At 27.1% G+C, this 19,174-nt stretch overlaps 2 protein-coding genes across 2 annotated transcripts in view; both read right to left on the bottom strand.

Annotated features, from left to right (window-relative positions):
• Positions 1-4,388, bottom strand: part of thw (chitin-binding domain protein thawb) — a 57,288-nt gene extending 52,900 nt beyond the window's left edge. The window contains exons 1-4 of the mRNA XM_087414495.1: positions 3,910-4,388; positions 2,922-2,970; positions 887-997; positions 493-541 (exon numbers count right to left, since the gene is read on the bottom strand). The gene's annotated coding sequence lies outside the window, so the exon portion shown is untranslated. The remainder of the gene's footprint in view (positions 1-492; positions 542-886; positions 998-2,921; positions 2,971-3,909) is intronic.
• Positions 4,389-7,609: 3,221 nt separating this feature from the next.
• Positions 7,610-14,409, bottom strand: LOC105145097 (uncharacterized). The gene is made up of 4 exons (XM_011054456.2): positions 14,099-14,409; positions 11,984-12,142; positions 10,891-11,144; positions 7,610-9,226 (listed from the first exon to the last, which is right to left on the bottom strand). Exons 1-4 carry the CDS (start codon positions 14,139-14,141, stop codon positions 8,405-8,407), a joined length of 1,278 nt encoding a protein of 425 aa, XP_011052758.1. The 5' UTR covers positions 14,142-14,409; the 3' UTR covers positions 7,610-8,404.
• Positions 14,410-19,174: the final 4,765 nt, after the last annotated feature.

Here is a 19,174-nt window from a genome sequence, read left to right as displayed (position 1 = left end):
CACGAATATCGATTATAAATAAACGCAAAAAACGCATGATAACAGAGGTTATCTAAAGGAGACATTAATTCATCAAAAATTGCATAAGGCTGATCAAAAATATTATTTGCAGAGATTCTTTTCGTACGAAAATATTGATAAACATTTTTCATAACCCATATTATTTTGGTTCAGAATTTTAAAAAAATTTTTAGAAAAAAGAGTTTACTTATTGTATCACATGTATATATTAATCTTGTTTTCATTAAAAAAACACAACAATTACTAAATAAAATTTATAATATAAACAAATTTCTCGACGCAAAAATCATAAAAATCCAATATAATATATCGATGTTATAATAACGCGATAGGCTTTTAAAGTTATGTCAAGCAATATTTATATCAAGATAAAAAATTATTTTAAGATAAAAAATTTGAGATACGTTTATAGAAATACGTTCATAGAACATTGTCACAGAGATTTGTTATCTCAAAAAATTTTTCACTCACCGATCGATGCGCAACAGTGGAGTTATCTGGAATGTTGACTACGGTGATTCTGTAACACACAAATTTAACATATTAAAGTAGCGCTCTTAATAACCAATGTTTTAAAACTGATTATTTTGCGAGTTTAATGCATCAAAACACAATAATTTGCAAATTGCGCAGCTTCTTTAAAAAAAAATATTCATAAAAGTGATATTATGTGTATTGAATTTTGCAATATATATCTAAAAATTATAAAAATAATTATAAAATTTTTTGGAAAAGAATTTTCACGAGAATAAAATTTTTAAACTTTTATAAATTTTTTTTCTCTAATTATTATTTTTCGATGGAATAAAACAATTCGTATTAATAGGAAAAAAATAATTTTGTACAAATAAGAAACAATATTCACCACAAAGTTGCTCCACCGGTGCCTGATGCTTTTCCTAGACTTCCTTCTTCTTCTTGTCCAGGTTGTCGGCTTTGTAGGGCTTCTTTGATATGATACATTCTGAGTTATTTTCTGAAACATTTGAATAAACGATTTAGTTAAAACAGATAACAAATATTTTATAATATAATGTTATATAATACATATATTTGTATTTATACATATATATAGAATAGAATAGTCATATACTATATATAATTTTATATATATATATACAGTATACATAGGATGTACAGAACTTAAACGACCAAATTTCAAGAGCGTATAGAGAATCGATAAACTAAAAGAAAAGTCAGAGATATGTTCGCTTTTGCTTCGTTTTAGAGAAAATCGCAAAAAAGTTTTTTTTATTTACATTTAAAGCATTTTAAAATCTTATTAAAAAAAAATTTTTTTGTATTTTGCACAAATTTTGTTGCTTTTATTAATATTTTTTTAATATTGTATTACGTAAATAAATTTTTTATTTAATCTGATCTTGTTTTCGTATTATAAGAATATAGTTAACAAGGAACTGCTTTTTTCAAATTATAAAACTTATTTTCTTGGAAAGAAGCAAATACGACAGATTCTACATTATTAAACTTATAGTGTTAAATTTAACCTAATTTAAGTCGCCGTTACTCCTACTAAATACATCGTTATTTTATACAAAAACAATAATTAAATTTGATACAATATCAATTTAATGCTATACATTAATTTTTCGTTAAATTATAGCGTTTTGAAAAATTCGATTTGCACACAATATACTTGAAAGAACCCGTGCATTTTTTTTTACATATAACTTAACAGTTACGTTGCTAAAAAAAATAAGTACGAAAACACGTGTACTACAAATGCTTTGAAACAAGATACGTCACTGTCGAAGGCAAACGCCCTAGTGCAAACTGGTCAACTGCACGGCTTAGATCGTGATCGTGATCGATATAGCTGTATCTTTGTGTAAAAAATTGCAGCGAAATGATCTTGAGCTTGCTTCAAAGCTCAAGAGCTTCTTGATTTCTATAAGTGCAAAGTGCTTATCTCAGATAACTAATTTGCAAGATATCATTAATTAATTGCAAAAATAAAATGAATTCCGGGATATTTATCCTTATTCTTAATTTTTATCGAGATTACTGATCGATATAATCGCCAATATTTTCATGCAAAAAATTTTAGCAAGCTAATGTTTTTGTTTGAAAGATAAGATTTTAATGTGTCAATAAATGTAAGCTCGCTTAATTCAGTTGAATAATTAATGCGATATCATCAAAAATAAAATTGATTTTATCTTAAAATCAATCATTGTCTCGTAAATTAAAAATTATTAGGTGTTGGAATTAATTCGTAGCGTTTTACAAGTGATGGGAAGTACTTTCATTAATGTATTTTTTAATGCTCATGTGAAATAAATAACATTCTTTCATTAAAAAACGCTACGAATTAATTCCAACACCTAATATATTTAAATTATTAAATTTTGTATTTATATATTATAAATATATATCTTAATCCAATAAGTTCAAAATAATTAATGAGAAAAAATTATAGAAAATATAGGATTAAATATATATATAATAATGATAATATATATATAAAATCTTATTTTATTCCTTAACTTATCTATTATAAAATAATAGTTCCAAGATATTACAATCTGTAATATAATATTAATAATTATAATATAATAATATTCTTATATAAATTTTAATATAAGGTAAATATAATTAATGTAAATAAATGTTTAATCTTTTAGATATGATAATATGTGTATAACCACACATAAAACTAAATAATAAATTCAAATGTCAATGTTCATTTAAGTATAAATAAAAAATACAAATAAAATTTTACAGCGTTTATTAAAAATTTGAATATTTATATTGTAATGAATATTAGGAAAAATCTTATATACACACACACACACACACACACACACACACACAATATATATAAAATTATTTTTCATAAATACATTTTTTTAAAAATAAAATAAAAAATAATTAATTACCATTTGGTACGATAGTTGCAGGAATTGTGAAATCCTATCCAATATTGATCTGTAACACGTACAAAAAATCCAAAAATAATACCTAAAATAAATATGTTGAAAAATATTGTGCGCAAGATTTTCTACACCATTTTCTAATTTAAATAAATATTTAATAGAAGATTAATTTTAAAAAGATCTTCCTATATAAGAATCCTATATAATTATTTTAATAGACATAATTTAAATTAATTATAAAATAATAATTATAAAATTTTTTAGAAATTTTGTGAAATATTTTATATATATTTAGTAATGTGGGAATTAAACTGAATAATTACCGATAATATTAACTATACTGTAAAATATTTAAAAAATCTTAAAATATAATCTAAAATATTTTAATGTTACACAATGCATTATACGCCTTTATATATGTATGCTTTATACAGAGTATCCTTAAATTATGACATCACCCATCCTGAGCAGATAGAACGAACTAAACAGAGTCGAAAAATCTTCTACTATTTTGCAATTTTTCAATGATTAACGAGATATTAATTACTAAAAATCGCTAAAAAATATTGGTCTTCATAATTTTTTACTCAAATACTATCAACTTTACAAAAAAACTGCAAGAGATAAAAATCATTTATTTTTTCTCATAGAACTCTAAGAAATTTTTCAAAATTTTTTATCAACTTTTTAGTATTACAATTTGTTATTTTTAGCAACATGAGAAAATACGATATTAAAAAATTTTGAAAAAATTTTAAAAAAATTCTCAGAACTTTATGAGAAGAAAATAAATAATTTTTATCTTTTACTATTTTTCTGTAAAGCTGATAGTATTTGAATTTAGTCCACTCTACCTGCTCAGGATGGGTGATGCCGTAATTTAAGGCCACCCTGTATAGGTATGTATATATTATAAATCTGAAATTATACTTCGTGAACGATGATTACTTCTATTAATAATGAATAACGAAATGGATTATAAAATGCTCACCTCACAATTATTCCATCTCCTTTCAATATCTTCTTCATTCCTGTCCTCCTTCTTCCTACCTCGTTTCATACAAATCGCTTCTCCAATGGCACTGACAAATCCGTTTGCGAAAACATGTTAGTTACAATTAAGCGCATTAATCACAAATGCAACGATCGCACTTTGTACGATATATACCGATGTTCATCGTGATCGCGCACTTAATCACGTAATGACAGCGTGAAAAAAATAAGATCACACGAAACTACCGGACATTCGAAACTCACGACGACGCGAATAAAACGTCAACCCATCTAAGATGGCGGAGGGTTGGAGGGGAGCGTACATACAAGCGGCAAGCGCGCGTGCACATGCAGCCAACTTCACGCGCTAAGAGTGACGCGACGGTACTGCACCCAGCTACACCTGTTGCTTGCAACTTCACTTCATGCATTTCTCAAATTTTGAACAATAAATAATATACGCTTGTCTCTCGAATGACGATTATTATCTTATGTTATGTCGTAAGCTAAATGTACGAGTCACAATTATAGACAAATATGTAATTATAATATAGTGAAAATATAAACGATTTACAGAAATCGATCTAAGGAGAACAAAAAAGTCAAAATAATATATGTCATTTTAATCAATTATTGACCGAATTTATGTTAATTTTTTTTTCATGATTCTGTCAATATGACATTATTTTAATATTTTAATATTTTTCTTGTTTTCTTGTTTTGTTGAGTAATTTAATATTGACAAATTTAATATCAAAAATTATTTATTTTTGAATATTAAAAGCACTATTGTTCAGTGCAAGAATTCCAAGGAACACACAAAAGTCTTAAAAAAATAAAAATAACTTTATTTGGCTGCATAAAAGTCAAAATAATGATATTTTGTTACAAAATTTGACTTTTCATTAACATTAAAAATCAAAATACTCGTAATTCGAAAATCAAGCCCCGAATTTATATGATGTGATAAAATATTGTAGTGAGAAATAATTCAATTAGATTCATATGAATTTTGCTTATCAATTAAACAGATCGTAAAGCTGTTCATCCCGAAGCTGTTCAACACACCACAACATCAATCTTGTATCATGAGATGCATTCAAATTAATGTTTAACAAATATACTATTGGTCAACTAAAATCTGCAATTGAAATTTAATATTACGTGCAGCAGAAACCAAAATATAATAAATCTTGTAATTTACAAAAACATAATTAATATAAAATTAAATTAATAAATAATAAATCAGTGTATTATGCTTAATTTGTTCGTTCTCTTTTACAATTTGTGTACTTATATTTTATGCTTCCAATTTAATGTTAATTTTTTCCAAAATTTCTCATATTTATTTTTATATTGCTTCAAACGTTAATCATCTAAATTCTTTTGAAAACTCAGCAGGAATTCTCTGGAATTCTTTGTGAAACAGTCCGAATTTTTACTTAATTACAAATTAGATATAACTTAACATAAAAATTTTTCCAACTAAAGCAAGGAAATCGCGAATAGACCGCAAGTTAATTATTAACATTATTATTTTTTTCTATACGTAAGCCATTACGTTTCTTCGAAGATAATTCTTACGAAAGATTGGACGTATTGATAAATAACAATTAATTAAGTGATGTCGACTATTGATTATTAGTTTATTATAACAAAGTTTATTAAGCTTTATACAATCCCAGTGACCGAAAAAGTTGTTAATGAAGTTATCAATTACGTTTTCCAATAATTGAAAAGAATAATTCAACCATAGCGGTGTATTTCGCAAGGCTTTCGGAGGTGGTATCCGATGCGCTTGACAGATAGCTAAAGCTTGTGTTGGCTTACACCAACACGATCCGATAGGGTGAAATGAAAACACATAAATCATGAAATTCGCACTACCAAACGCGGCGAGCAAATCGATCGGCAATATATTGCGATTCATAATTTCTACGGCCGTGCAACACGAGTCATATATAATTATTATCGCCCCACGCGATAATGAATACGGGATCGGCAAACGTGGCGAGAAATAAACTTGCAGGCGAGAATTGAGAACGAAGATAATGATCGTCCAACGTCGATGTTCGTTACTTTCTAAAAATGTTCCTTACTCCTCTCGGTGTGGGACGACGTAACGTTACGTCGCCGGAGCTTTAATCCGCCAGCGAGATCGTGGATTCTTATCAATGTCTTTCTACTGCGGCGGCCCAGGACACCGACGCGGCGTCGTCGAACAATAGGCAAGGCAGGAGCCACGTAACGTCGAGAGGCGCGAGAGAACGCGTCCTTCCGGCATTTTAATATGCCTCTCAGTGTTACACGCGTGTTTCCGCGTGCTTGTGCGCGGAACAATGCAACACACTGCCGACGTACGGTGGGATAAGATGAGAGGTGTGTGGTAATTAAGCGACACGCGCTCCCACGCCCTGGGACATTGGCTCGCTGCACAAGCTGCGAAACTGACACTTTAACTTATCGTACGCATCCGTCCTAGTCAAACGACATAACTCTGCATCGTTCCGTGATTAATTCCACTATTACACGAAATCGTAGATACAGCGCGATGTTGAATGATTTAACCTTCGATATTACTGCGGCTTTCTCCATTGATCTTTCACCTTTCTGTTATGTGCAACATGTAGTTGCACACGAAATTTGATTGAAATTATATATATATATATATATATATTTCTATACCTCCCTCCGTTCTTCTCTTTTCAATTGATTCTAAAATTAAAAAATTGATTAAACTTATGGATATATTTATTAATCATGCAGGATGCGCGTGATTAAAGCTGATATCATTATTAGTTGATATAAATATTTCTATATATAATACTAATGCAATTTACGTGTAAATAAAAATCATTTTGATAAAGATGCCAGATATCGCTTGGCCACGATGATATTTTTATGACCTTTCAAGTAGCTTGAGTTAGTAATATTGAAATGAGTATTATTAACTTACGCTTCATTCGCGTAATATAAAATAATGAGGCTAATAAACATCAGGGATTACTTCACTCTGAAATGTCCGTAATGCGGTCTCGTCGGTAACAATAATCACAGTAGAATATCGCTTTGAAATAATGGAATAATACCGCAGCGATGAAACAGACGGGCGTCGCGGATAGATTTCGGCACGAGTTCGACGAAATTGTGTTGTGAGAAAAACGCCGTTTGCACAAATCACCGTTTAGAACATCGTTACTCAACGGCTTTGTTAGGAAACGATTTACGCAACTTAGAGTCAATGTAAATTATACCACTTATCTTCATGTCCTACGCATTAAAATTCTATGATTTTAAAAATAATCTTCATTTATTGTATAATATGCAAAGTATCCTAAAACTTTTTGACACACCGCTCGTTGAACAGATAGATCGGACTAAACTGAATCGAAAAGTCTTCTATCATTTTGCAATTTTCGCAATAATAACGAAATATTAATTTCTAAAGATAAGCGAATAAAATCAATGTATAAGATTATCTTTACAACTAAATCTAAATAGCTTTCAGAGTTCTTTATGAAATATCTTAAAGATGTTTCTTAAAAATATCTTAAAATTACTTTATCATCAATTTTTAACAGTCTACTCATTAATTTAAAAAAATTACTATAATGGTAAAAGACTTTTTGACTCAGTTCAATCCGCTCTATCTGCCCACAAACGGTATGTTAGGTAGGGACAGAAAATTTACTTAATCATTTGTATAAAAGATTTGATATCAACAACTATAATGTCAAAGTAATTTCATTTTTTTAATCTAAATAGTATGCATTATTCGTGTAAAAAATTTGACGTTAATAATTGGCGCCAATCCCACATCAAATTAAATAATCTAATTAATACAACCTTTAATTTTTATATGATGTAACCTAATTATATATCTTTGTATTCCTATTGCATGTAAAATTTTCCTATTCCAATCCATATTTAAATAGAAAATTTTTTTATATAAAAAAATACACTGACACTACTAGATCGAGTGAGAAAAATAAAGAAAAGTTTAAAAATTTTAACTGCATAATTGATGAAAGTAATTAATAAGAAATAGTAATAAAAATAATAATTTAACAACAATTTCAATATAACAATGAATTAAATCTAAATGTTACACTGAAAATAAATAAAGTTTACTATTTATTTTTATTAATGCAGGCCTTATCAATCTAAATTTATTTTTAGACTAAAATCTAATCACTTTCACAATTTTCATAATACCATGCAAACAATCGAAACTTTAATTCTAATTCCGCACGATTGTATGTATATATATGATTGTATTGTATCTCGCTCGTATACCACGCTAGATATTTTCAATAATTTTTGTTGGATGCAATATAAATATATTGTATGATATACAATATACATACTACATTATTTATATGAAATGGGCTTAAATTAATTGCTTTTTTTATATCTCTTAAACACAAGTTTTACAAAGTTATTCATTAAGTGGTAATAATAAATATTTTTATGCATTCCAAGCACTCTTAATACTATCCTGTAACAGAAATTGGTTCGATATCATTAATAATACCCAAATTAAATCTTCTGTGATAATGAAACGTGATACGTTTGATACGATCGATCTTCTTCTGACTCATCTCTGAATTGATATCGCCTTGATACATAGGATTCATCGGGCCGAAATCAATCGTTTCAAATTGCTGAACGTCCTTTTCCTCCGCCAAAATCGGATTTGTCAAAAAGCATCCAACGAGTACTCCGTAAAGCGCGTAAGTTCGCAACTCCGTCTCCAGCCACTCGATTCCGAGCTCCGCTAGAATCTTCTCATCTACATGCAATCGACAGAGTTCATTGATGAACTCATTATGATAGATCTTGATGAGACTCTCGAAACTCTTCTCAATTAGTGACGATTGCACGCTGCTATATATGAAGTAAAGGACGTCCGTGGATAACGAGGTGTACCTGAGTATCTGATAATCTACCATTTTTAGATCGATTATTTTGCCGTCATTGTCATGCAGGAAAAGCAAATTATTGATCCACGGATCACCGTGGCAGATCGTATCGTATTTTTGTTTCGATGACATAAACAGTTGACGCAACACGTCATAAGTTTTATTGAGGCAGGCAAAATAATCTCTAATAGTCTGTAATTCTTGCGTTTGTGGCTTTATCATATCTAAATATTGTATTATCGATCTCACACACATTTCGGTACACGACCTCATTACCGATGTATCGGAATTGTCCTTGTATATTAATTCTTTCAGATGCTCACTGAACTTGTCAAACTGCTGCGGATTATTGATTTTTATAGACAGACCCGACGCGTGTAGCTTGGCAAGTCTCTGCGAGAATATAAAAAATATGTGCTATCAATTTAGATGAAATATTTGGGTGAAATTTAGACGAGCAAGAAACATGTATTTGGATAAATATTTCTAAAAACTGATATAAGCCAAAAGAATTACATATTACATATTGACAAATTTTTCAAAAAATAAAGACAATTTTTTATTTAAAAAATTAAAAATTTTGATTGAAAAATTAAAAATTAAATATCTTTTAACAACAATCTTAACAAACAATAAAAATACAGATAATATTAATAAAATATCACTTCACTATTAATTTCTAAACTTTAAGATTTATCTCTGATAAGACTTATCTTCTCAACATACAATAAAACTTATAAGATATGAACTTATAAGAACTTATAAGATATGAGAAAAGAAAGTGTTATCTGATAAAATTTTTCTTAAAAAGATTCAATTTAGTTTAATAAAATTCGAGATGTATCAGTATCAGTGTTATTTGTAATTGCGTGGATATAAAGGACAGCTTTTGAAATTCTTGTTGATATTATTTTTATGCACAAATATATATATATATATATATATATATATATATATTATATATAAATATCGTATCATTAATCATGTTAATCTGTGACATCAATCGATATTTAAAATTTCTGGCTGGATTTACAGATAATATTCATTAATAATTATTAACAACTATCGCGATAAGATAAATGAAGCTAAAGTCTGATTATCATATGCTGCTGCTACTATAATTATTATTACTACTGTATCAATATGTCGTGTCATTAATCATGTTAATCTGTGACATCAATCGATTTGAAATTTATTTCTGGCTGGATTTACAGATAATATTAATATTGATTATTAACAACTATCGCGATAAGATAAATGAAGCTAAGGTCTGATTATCATATGCTGCTGCTATTATTATTATTATTACTGTATCAATATGTCTAGCAACACTTTTACTTGTCGCACATCATTTACAACAAAACTTTATAACCTTTAAAATTTACTCTCTAAACAGTCAGTTAAAGCAATATTTTTATTTATTTCATTTTCTCTTGAGGAAAAATTTCTCATTATCTCCTGATAATAAATTATCTAAATATTGATTATCTAAGTACTTGATATTTTTTCTTTAGAAATTTAATTACATTCTAAAGGAAAAAAATCAAATAATTTGATGTTATACAGCATGTCTTAAACTTTTTGATACATCATTTATAGGCAAGTAAAGTAGACTAAAACTAAATAGATTAAACTGAGTTGAAAAGTCTTCTACCATTTTGCAATTTTCACATTTTTTTACCTAATGAGTTCTACCTAATGAGCAGAACAATTTTAAATTAGATATCTTTAAGAATCTTTAAACAAAAATATCTTTAAGATATATTTCATAAAGAACTCTAAAAAATATCTTAAAATTGTTTATACGTTGATTTTACCGGCTTATTCGGCAATCTTTAAAAATTAATATCTCGTTGACTATTGCAAAAATTATAAAATGTGTAAAATTGTAGACTTTTCGACTCACGATCAATTTAGTCCATTCAGTTTAGTTTCCCACAAGCAGTATGTCAAAAAATTTAGAACATCTTGTATAATTATGTCTAATTATTTCTAATCTATTACATTTTATCTATCTGAGATAAGTTGTACATATTCCGGAATCTAATTTAACGTACCTTTAAAGCGAAGACAGAATGATCTAAGTCCAGAAAGTTGCGCCTTTCGCAGGTGCCATATCCTTTTTCTGCCAAATCTTCCATTATTATAATATTCTGATCAGCATATATACATGAAGGACCAAAAGATCCAAGCATGGGCAATATTTTTGTATACGCATCTGCCTCAGTACAAAATAAATCGGAAATATCCAGTAATGTGAAGATTTTCTTCTCTCTAATAATCATCTTCGTCATAAAAGTCTTGGCATATGCTACACACAAACATGGAAAGAGAAGAAACGTATCTATGTATGCATGCTGTACTTTTTTTATTTGTTAAGTGATGCAACGTAGCAAATTATTTTACGATTTCACAGTGTTGGTCGTCCATCTGTCTGTTTGTCCGTCTGTCTACAAAATTTTGTAGAAAAATCTATTTTTAACTTTTTCAAATTTTCTATTTTTTGCATTAAGTAAGTACTCAAAGATCTTAGGGCCACTAATGCAAAGTATGAATTAAATCAGTTGACAGTAATACGATCAATTTTAATAAAGTTCTTTCAATAGTTACAGATTATTCGCTGCACTACTTACAATTAATTATATCTGTTTATTACAAAAGTTTATTTTATATACTATAATAAATAAATACGATATTTTCAACTCAAACAATATATTATAGAATTTCAAAAAATTATTAATTTTGTAAAATTCTAATAATTCTAATAATTATTAATAAGTACATTAAGCCACTGTCAAAAATTTAGTTTATAATAATACGATTAAAATGAATTAATAAAATTCATTTTTATCTATAGTATTTTTTAAATACAAACTAAATCATTAAAATTTGTCTGTAAAATAACTTTTTAATAAAAAAAGAAAAAAATAAAAGATGCTCTTTTCTCTCCAAATATTACACGTTACTCTAATTAATGGCAAACAAATAAACAACATTGTTTTATCTCTTTTCTTCTTTATCAAGACACTATTGTTAAATGTTATATAACGGAAAATTATATCATTCTATTAGATGAAACATTATTGAGTCTACCAATAATTTTTGTTTCTTCTTGGTAATAACATAAAATTAAAAATAAAAACAACTAACGACTTCCGTCTCCGCGAGTACCAACAAGTTTCGTTCTGATCAACATCGACATATAATTATCGCCAGGATTTGACCCTGGCCTGTCCACGGCCTGTAGAATCACCAACTTGTCATCGTTTTCATACTTTCTCAGATAAGCTTGATACTGTTTTGACGTGTCTGAAAATTAAGTATGTCAAAATAATATTAACCGTGAAAAAATGCTCAAGCTAGAAACTTGCAGATAATATTACAAATATTTCTAAGATTTCTATGTTCAAAGATTACTATATATTTAGTAGAGATAAAATAAAATGTTAAAATGATTTTCACTAAACTAACACGTATATAAATGTTTGTTCAATAATTTAATTAATCTCGCAGATATTGCTTCATAGTCACAAATTAAATTGACCATTTCCTTGTAAAATAAACAAAATGAACTATAAATTGATTATAACATGTCTATTAATAGTGAGACGGATCAAAATTGATCCTAGAAAGATTATGTAAGATTTGTATTATTCAATTTTAATGCTTTTATAATTATATTATTAAATTTCACTATATATTACAATTTTTCATATAAATAATATTATTAATTAATTCCATATAAATAATATTTTTTTCAATGGTAATTTAATTCAGCTTTTATCAAAATATTTAATATAATTGATCACACACTCAAGGATTCTCGATGCAATGTTTGCGAGAAGCAGAAATGCAAATATTGATTTTCGCTACAGATGTGGAACAATTTTAAACCTAATAATTATCAGATCTCAAAGATCACGAGGTAAGCTATAAATTACACTTTCTAAATAATGTATATAATATGATGATTAATTAGTTTATCATAATAAATCATAAATAATTTAAAACAAGCCCGTCATAATTCAATAAAAATTGTGGCATAATTTATGCAAGGAAATCAATTTCATTGAAAATCTTATTATAAATTTTTTATAGATTTATATTTAGCACTAAAATTCTCCGTATGATCTTAACTTTTTTCACATCAAATTTCTATTACTGATTTATGTTGTATTAAACTAATTTATGATATACTAAAATATATTCTGTAATATATATATACATATATATATATATATATATATATATATATATATATATATATAAATTAATTTGTTTCAACGCAGGAAAAAATAAACATTGAACAAAAATACTAATTTCGATTATATTTATATGAAAGAGATAAGATCATTTTGACAAGACCATGATATTAGATTTAAGATTATACACAATAATTCTTTTTGATATTTTGAAGCTTTATAAATCCCTAAGTATACTTGATCTGATGTATCTATTTTATTATCTATTATATTATTAATCAATAAAATGCTCCTGTTAAGGTAGCATAGTAACAGTAATCACTTGAAATATATTCAAATATCGCTGAGCTATAAAGATTTTTGCAAACGTCGTTGGAGTAAACTTTTCATCAATGCTTTTAGCTTTTTAGTGAAAAAGTTAAATTTTATTGTTAATAATTAATATTCAATGCAAAAATAATCTATTCGTGAGACTGAGGAAAAGTTATAAGTTACAATTTATAATGTTATAAATATTTTTTAACATTAATTAAGAAGATTAATATGTTATTAGTTTACTAAAACGATTACAATTTATAAATTCAATAATATTAATATAACTATTTTATTAAATTTATTAAATTTAATGGAATAATTTTTAATTATTATATAAGGATTGAAATAATTTTCATAATTTTATAACAAATTTTTATCATGAATTATTATAAATCATTGTTATCACTTTCATCTTATTTTAACTATATTTATTCCATCGCCGATATAAAATATAATTAAAAGATAATAATTTAATTATTATTAAATAAAATTAAATAGTAAAGAATAAAATTATAAAATAAATTTTTTATTTCAGAGCTCTAATTTTGTATTGTGTTTTAATCAAAAGCAAATCAATTTCAAAAAGAAATGGATAATATGTACGATAGCGGAAATTATTTATTTGAAATTAAAGCAAAGTGGAAGAATAAGTTATACTAATTAAAAAAGTAATTTTATTATTTTTCTCAACGGTAAAACTGCAAAAGACTTTAATGCTATGGAGATATTATTCGAAAATTTCACACACCTTCAGGAGATCGGACAACGGTGAACGTTTTATTCTCCATCATCACACACTTGAAGTGTATTACTTCACTGATCGCAATAGTAAAGGCCCTTCGTTATATACGGCTCACCAACTTGTGCTCGCGCGACATCGGTCATCACAGAGGAACGAATTGTTCCGAAGCACGAGACACCTCGTGTCGTATTTCTTGGAACGTTATGAAAATGACGTAATATTGTGTAACCTTGCTTACGAACGATTGTGCAACTTACTCCAACAGTAACGTAACAGTGCGAACGAACTTGATATTTAATGCCTTATGTTTAATATAGCGATCTTGTCTTTCCGAAGTCATTTTTTGTTTTTGCTAAATGACGTTATCTCCAAGATTATTTGATAGCAGGATAAACTAAATTAAAAATCGACAAAGAAAAAGATGTCATGCGTCAAAGCAAGCCAAATTTAAAAAAGTAATGATTGCTAATTTATGTAATTCAGCTGAAAGATATAGTGATTAATTATATAGACATTATAAATATTAACCTTTCTGATGAAACAAATTCAAAAATTATTTTAATGTGATATCATTAATATTACATGTTTACATAATTTTGATAAGCCAGCGTTTTAACACAAATATTCTCAGATATCATATCTATTATATCAATAACTATTCAAAAATATTTATTCATGATGTGGCAACTCATTACTCTAGCTACATAAGATTATTAAATAATTATGTATTAAATAATTAGAGAGAAAGTTCATAAAAAAGATATTAAAATTAGTAAGAAGAAATATATATACAGATGTAGTATTATATTAGGTGTTGGAATTAATTCGTAGCGTTTTTTAATGAAAGAATGTTATTTATTTCACATGAGCATTAAAAAATACATTAATGAAAGTACTTCCCATCACTTGTAAAACGCTACGAATTAATTCCAACACCTAATACAAACACATGTTTATAATAGATTACAAAGCATATTACGTTATTAATAAAAACAGTCATATGCCAGACTAAAATTGTGCTATATGAAGAGAAACAAGAAGGGGATTTTTATTCAAATTTTTGGTAATAATATTTGATTAAAATTGTATAAATGAGTTCGTTAAATCTCATAAATAGATTCAAACTATACAAACATCAATATTTATGTACATATTCCGTAAGAGAATCATACATACGTATTGACCTTTAATAAACAATACAAACAATTTTTTACATCGCTTTTATACCATCTCTAATTACTAATACTCTGATCACTAATATTCTGTACAGATTATAATGGCAAAGCGAAAAGCAGAAGACAATCTAATCCCAGCTCGTCACTGGATATGTGAATATTATACGAAATTGACAAAAATTAATTTAGCAACATGCAATTATTATAACAGAAAATTTATCATAAACCAATAGACGCCTAGCGAATTTTCATGAACATTTGATAGCGGCATCCCAAATGAATTAATAGAAGAAGAGAAGAAAGAAGTTAAATTGAATTTGGGATGACTTTACGCAAAAACCGATAGAGAAACAAACATTGTAAAGTAATAATTAGATATAGTGTTACAATTCATTTAAAAAAATCACTTACAAAGAAATCACATGTAAGTATACTCCAGATATACAAATTAATAAACGTATTAAAGAATATAAAATTAATTGTAATAGAACTGTAATAGAATCAATAATAGGGAGTTTTTGCAATACCATTTATCCAGATACGGTGAATGCTAAGGTGAATGTTAAGGTTTTATTTTCCAAGCATTTTTATATAAATTTTTGTAGCATTTCTCGAATTCATGTAGAGTTTCATAGACTTTGCCAGTTAAGTTTTCTGTAGTATAACATTTTTTTTTTTGTAGAATTTTGTAGGACTTTCTTTGCCAGGAAGATTCTTATATTGATCATATATTAAAACCCATAACAGCTGTTAAAATAATAGTCGTATAATTATCGAATAATGTAATTATAACATTAAATGTCACTTATTTTATTACTTTATTAAATTTTTATCATTACTGTATTTCAACACAGATTCGCATCGAATACTTTAATTTTATTGGACCATATTATGGAGAGTTTTTTCGATATAGATTCAGCTGAAACCGTTTCGGCCACAATCTGGCCATCTTCAGTAATTCAATAATATTCTTAAAACGCAGAGTTACATCTAGTTGACATTAAATTCAACAGTCGAGAGTTGTAATTAAATAAACATGTTCTTTTATATGTGAAGATGCTTCATACAGTAATGTTACACCGTCAATTGTCATATCAAGAAAAGTGTAGAGCAAGAATTTCCAGATTCTAAATAAAATTGTATATATTAAAATCTTCTAGTCGGAATATAAAGAAATAGAATCATTACCTGTTTTACAGCAAAAAAACCAAATGATGAATCTCGAGTATTTCTTTTACACAGTTAGAATTTTGTCGTGACACTATGTGTTGTTATTTGTCCTATCATATATTTTACCACTATTTATATATCTGAGTCAAAATTTTTAGAAAGTTCTAGAATTGTTTATTAACAGAAAGAGACATCCTTCTTTAGAAGAGGAAAATAAACCTCAGGCAAACCTTCCGTGTCACTTTGCTTATTGATACCACTTGTTTGTCTTTTTATATGTATCATTTCCGAAATTCTTCTTTTCGCTAAAGATTGTTCTATATCTAAAATTAAAGTAATTAAAATATCAGGATTCTCTGAGATGAATCGCTTAACCTCTCTTACACCTTCGTATAAAATTGTATTTTCAGAAGATTTGCTATTACAATTCTTAATCGCTTTAAGAATTTGGCCAGTTTCATTCCTGACATTTTTACGCGTTTCATCATCCGCCCTAAAAAGATTATATTCCACGTGTTTGATGATCTCACGTGTAATACCATCCTTACTAACCATGTTGTTAGGCAAATTAAACTGTTGACCTAATTGTAGTAAGACTAAGGCTTTATCTGAAACTTTAGTATTACTCAGATTTATCAGCCATTGTTCATTAATATTACTTATATCAAAATTGCCATTAAATCTTTCAGGAGTGATATTAATATTGTATGATGAATGAATTGTGTCAAGATTCGTGATTTTAGTTGAAACTGTATTCAATTTTAAAGGAAGTATCACAATTCATCTCAGAGTTCACAATTTTCGTAATATTATAGTTAATACAATTTATATTCACAATTTCTTGGCGAATGTGTTTGGCCCGCAGATTAGAGATTTTTTTACCGATTCTATCTTGTTCCTTTTGCCACATAATGTCAAAGTTAAATTCCTGTCTTCGAAAGAAAGAATAAGCTATATTATTCGGTAGAATTTTTTCTATTTTTCTACAAATGCTAAATAATTCCGATTTTGTTTGCCCAAGATGTTTATAGGCGTCTTGTAATTCTACCCTTAAGTATTTAAAAATAAAATTATATTTAAGTTTGTTATTATTGGGCAAATTGATAGAATTCTATTCTTATCCCATCCTAAATTTCATGAAAAAAACATCTCTGAATTAATTCACACGTTTCTAAGTAATGGTTATCCTTTAAAGTTTATATTTTCTACAATAAATAATAGAATTAAAACGTTGGAAAACAGAACTAATTTAGATCAAAATCGTAAAGAAATTAATAATGAATGTGACTCTAATGTTACTTCAAAAAAATTTTTCACGATACCATATTTGGGCAAAGTTTCGGAAAAATTTAAAAAACTTTCACATGTGTACGGTTTTAATATAGCTTATAAACCTATGAATAAATTGAATACATTTATTAAGACAGGAAAGGATTCTTTGCCTAAGGATAACCAATGCGGAATAGTTTATAAAATTAATTGCTTAAACTGTGAATCGTCTTATGTTGGCCAAACCAAAAGGAAATTAAAAACTCGGATTAAAGAACATAAGGCCGATATAAGAAAACCTTCTTCCGAAATTTCTGTGGTTTCACGTCACCGTATGAATGAGATGCATGAATTAGATTGGGATAACATAAGAATTTTAGATATAGAACAATCTTTAGCGAAAAGAAGAATTTCGGAAATGATACATATAAAAAGACAAACAAGTGGTATCAATAAGCAAAGTGACACGGAAGGTTTGCCTGAGGTTTATTTTCCTCTTCTAAAGAAGGATGTCTCTTTCTATTAATAAACAATTCTAGAACTTTCTAAAAATTTTGACTCAGATATATAAATAGTGGTAAAATATATGATAGGACAAATAACAACACATAGTGTCACGACAAAATTCTAACTGTGTAAAAGAAATACTCGAGATTCATCATTTGGTTTTTTTGCTGTAAAACAGGTAATGATTCTATTTCTTTATATTCCGACTAGAAGATTTTAATATATACAATTTTATTTAGAATCTGGAAATTCTTGTTCTACACTTTTCTTGATATGACAATTGACGGTGTAACATTACTGTATGAAGCATCTTCACATATAAAAGAACATGTTTATTTAATTACAACTCTCGACTGTTGAATTTAATGTCAACTAGATGTAACTCTGCGTTTTAAGAATATTATTGAATTACTGAAGATGGCCAGATTGTGGCCGAAACGTTTAATGTTTTAATTAATGTAATAATAATTAAATATCACAAACTATAACTTGTGCTGTGGTTTTTTATGCTCTTATTTTTTATATGTGTTAATTTTTAAATTATTTTAATTTTTTTGGAATAAAAAAAAAAGAATAATTAACCCTTTCAGATGTACATTGAATGTATACATCAAATTTAAAAACGTTATCTGTTGAAATTATTTAATTCTATCGAATATACATGACGTGAAATCTGATCTATATAATGATGTATATGTTGAAAAAATAGTCAAAGTTTTGAGAAAAAAATAATTATTAAAGATAAATTACTTCTTAAAGTGTGCATGAATCGAATTTAAATTAATTTTGTTTAACATAGTTCCAATAAAATCAGGTCTAAAAGTTTTAGATGTTAACAATAGCAATTATATGTTATTTTATTGTAGTTTATAAAATAATTCTGTTTTACATACAAATAGAATGTTACAAATCACACATGATTTCAATTTTACCGTTTCAATCTATAACTATAAAAGTGTAT

This window comes from Acromyrmex echinatior, chromosome 16, assembly GCF_024713525.1.
Source record: "Acromyrmex echinatior isolate Ae372 chromosome 16, ASM2471352v2, whole genome shotgun sequence".
NCBI lineage: Eukaryota > Metazoa > Arthropoda > Insecta > Hymenoptera > Formicidae > Acromyrmex > Acromyrmex echinatior.
The sequence above is the reverse complement of the archived record's forward strand: the minus strand, read 5'-3'. Positions and strand labels throughout refer to the sequence as shown.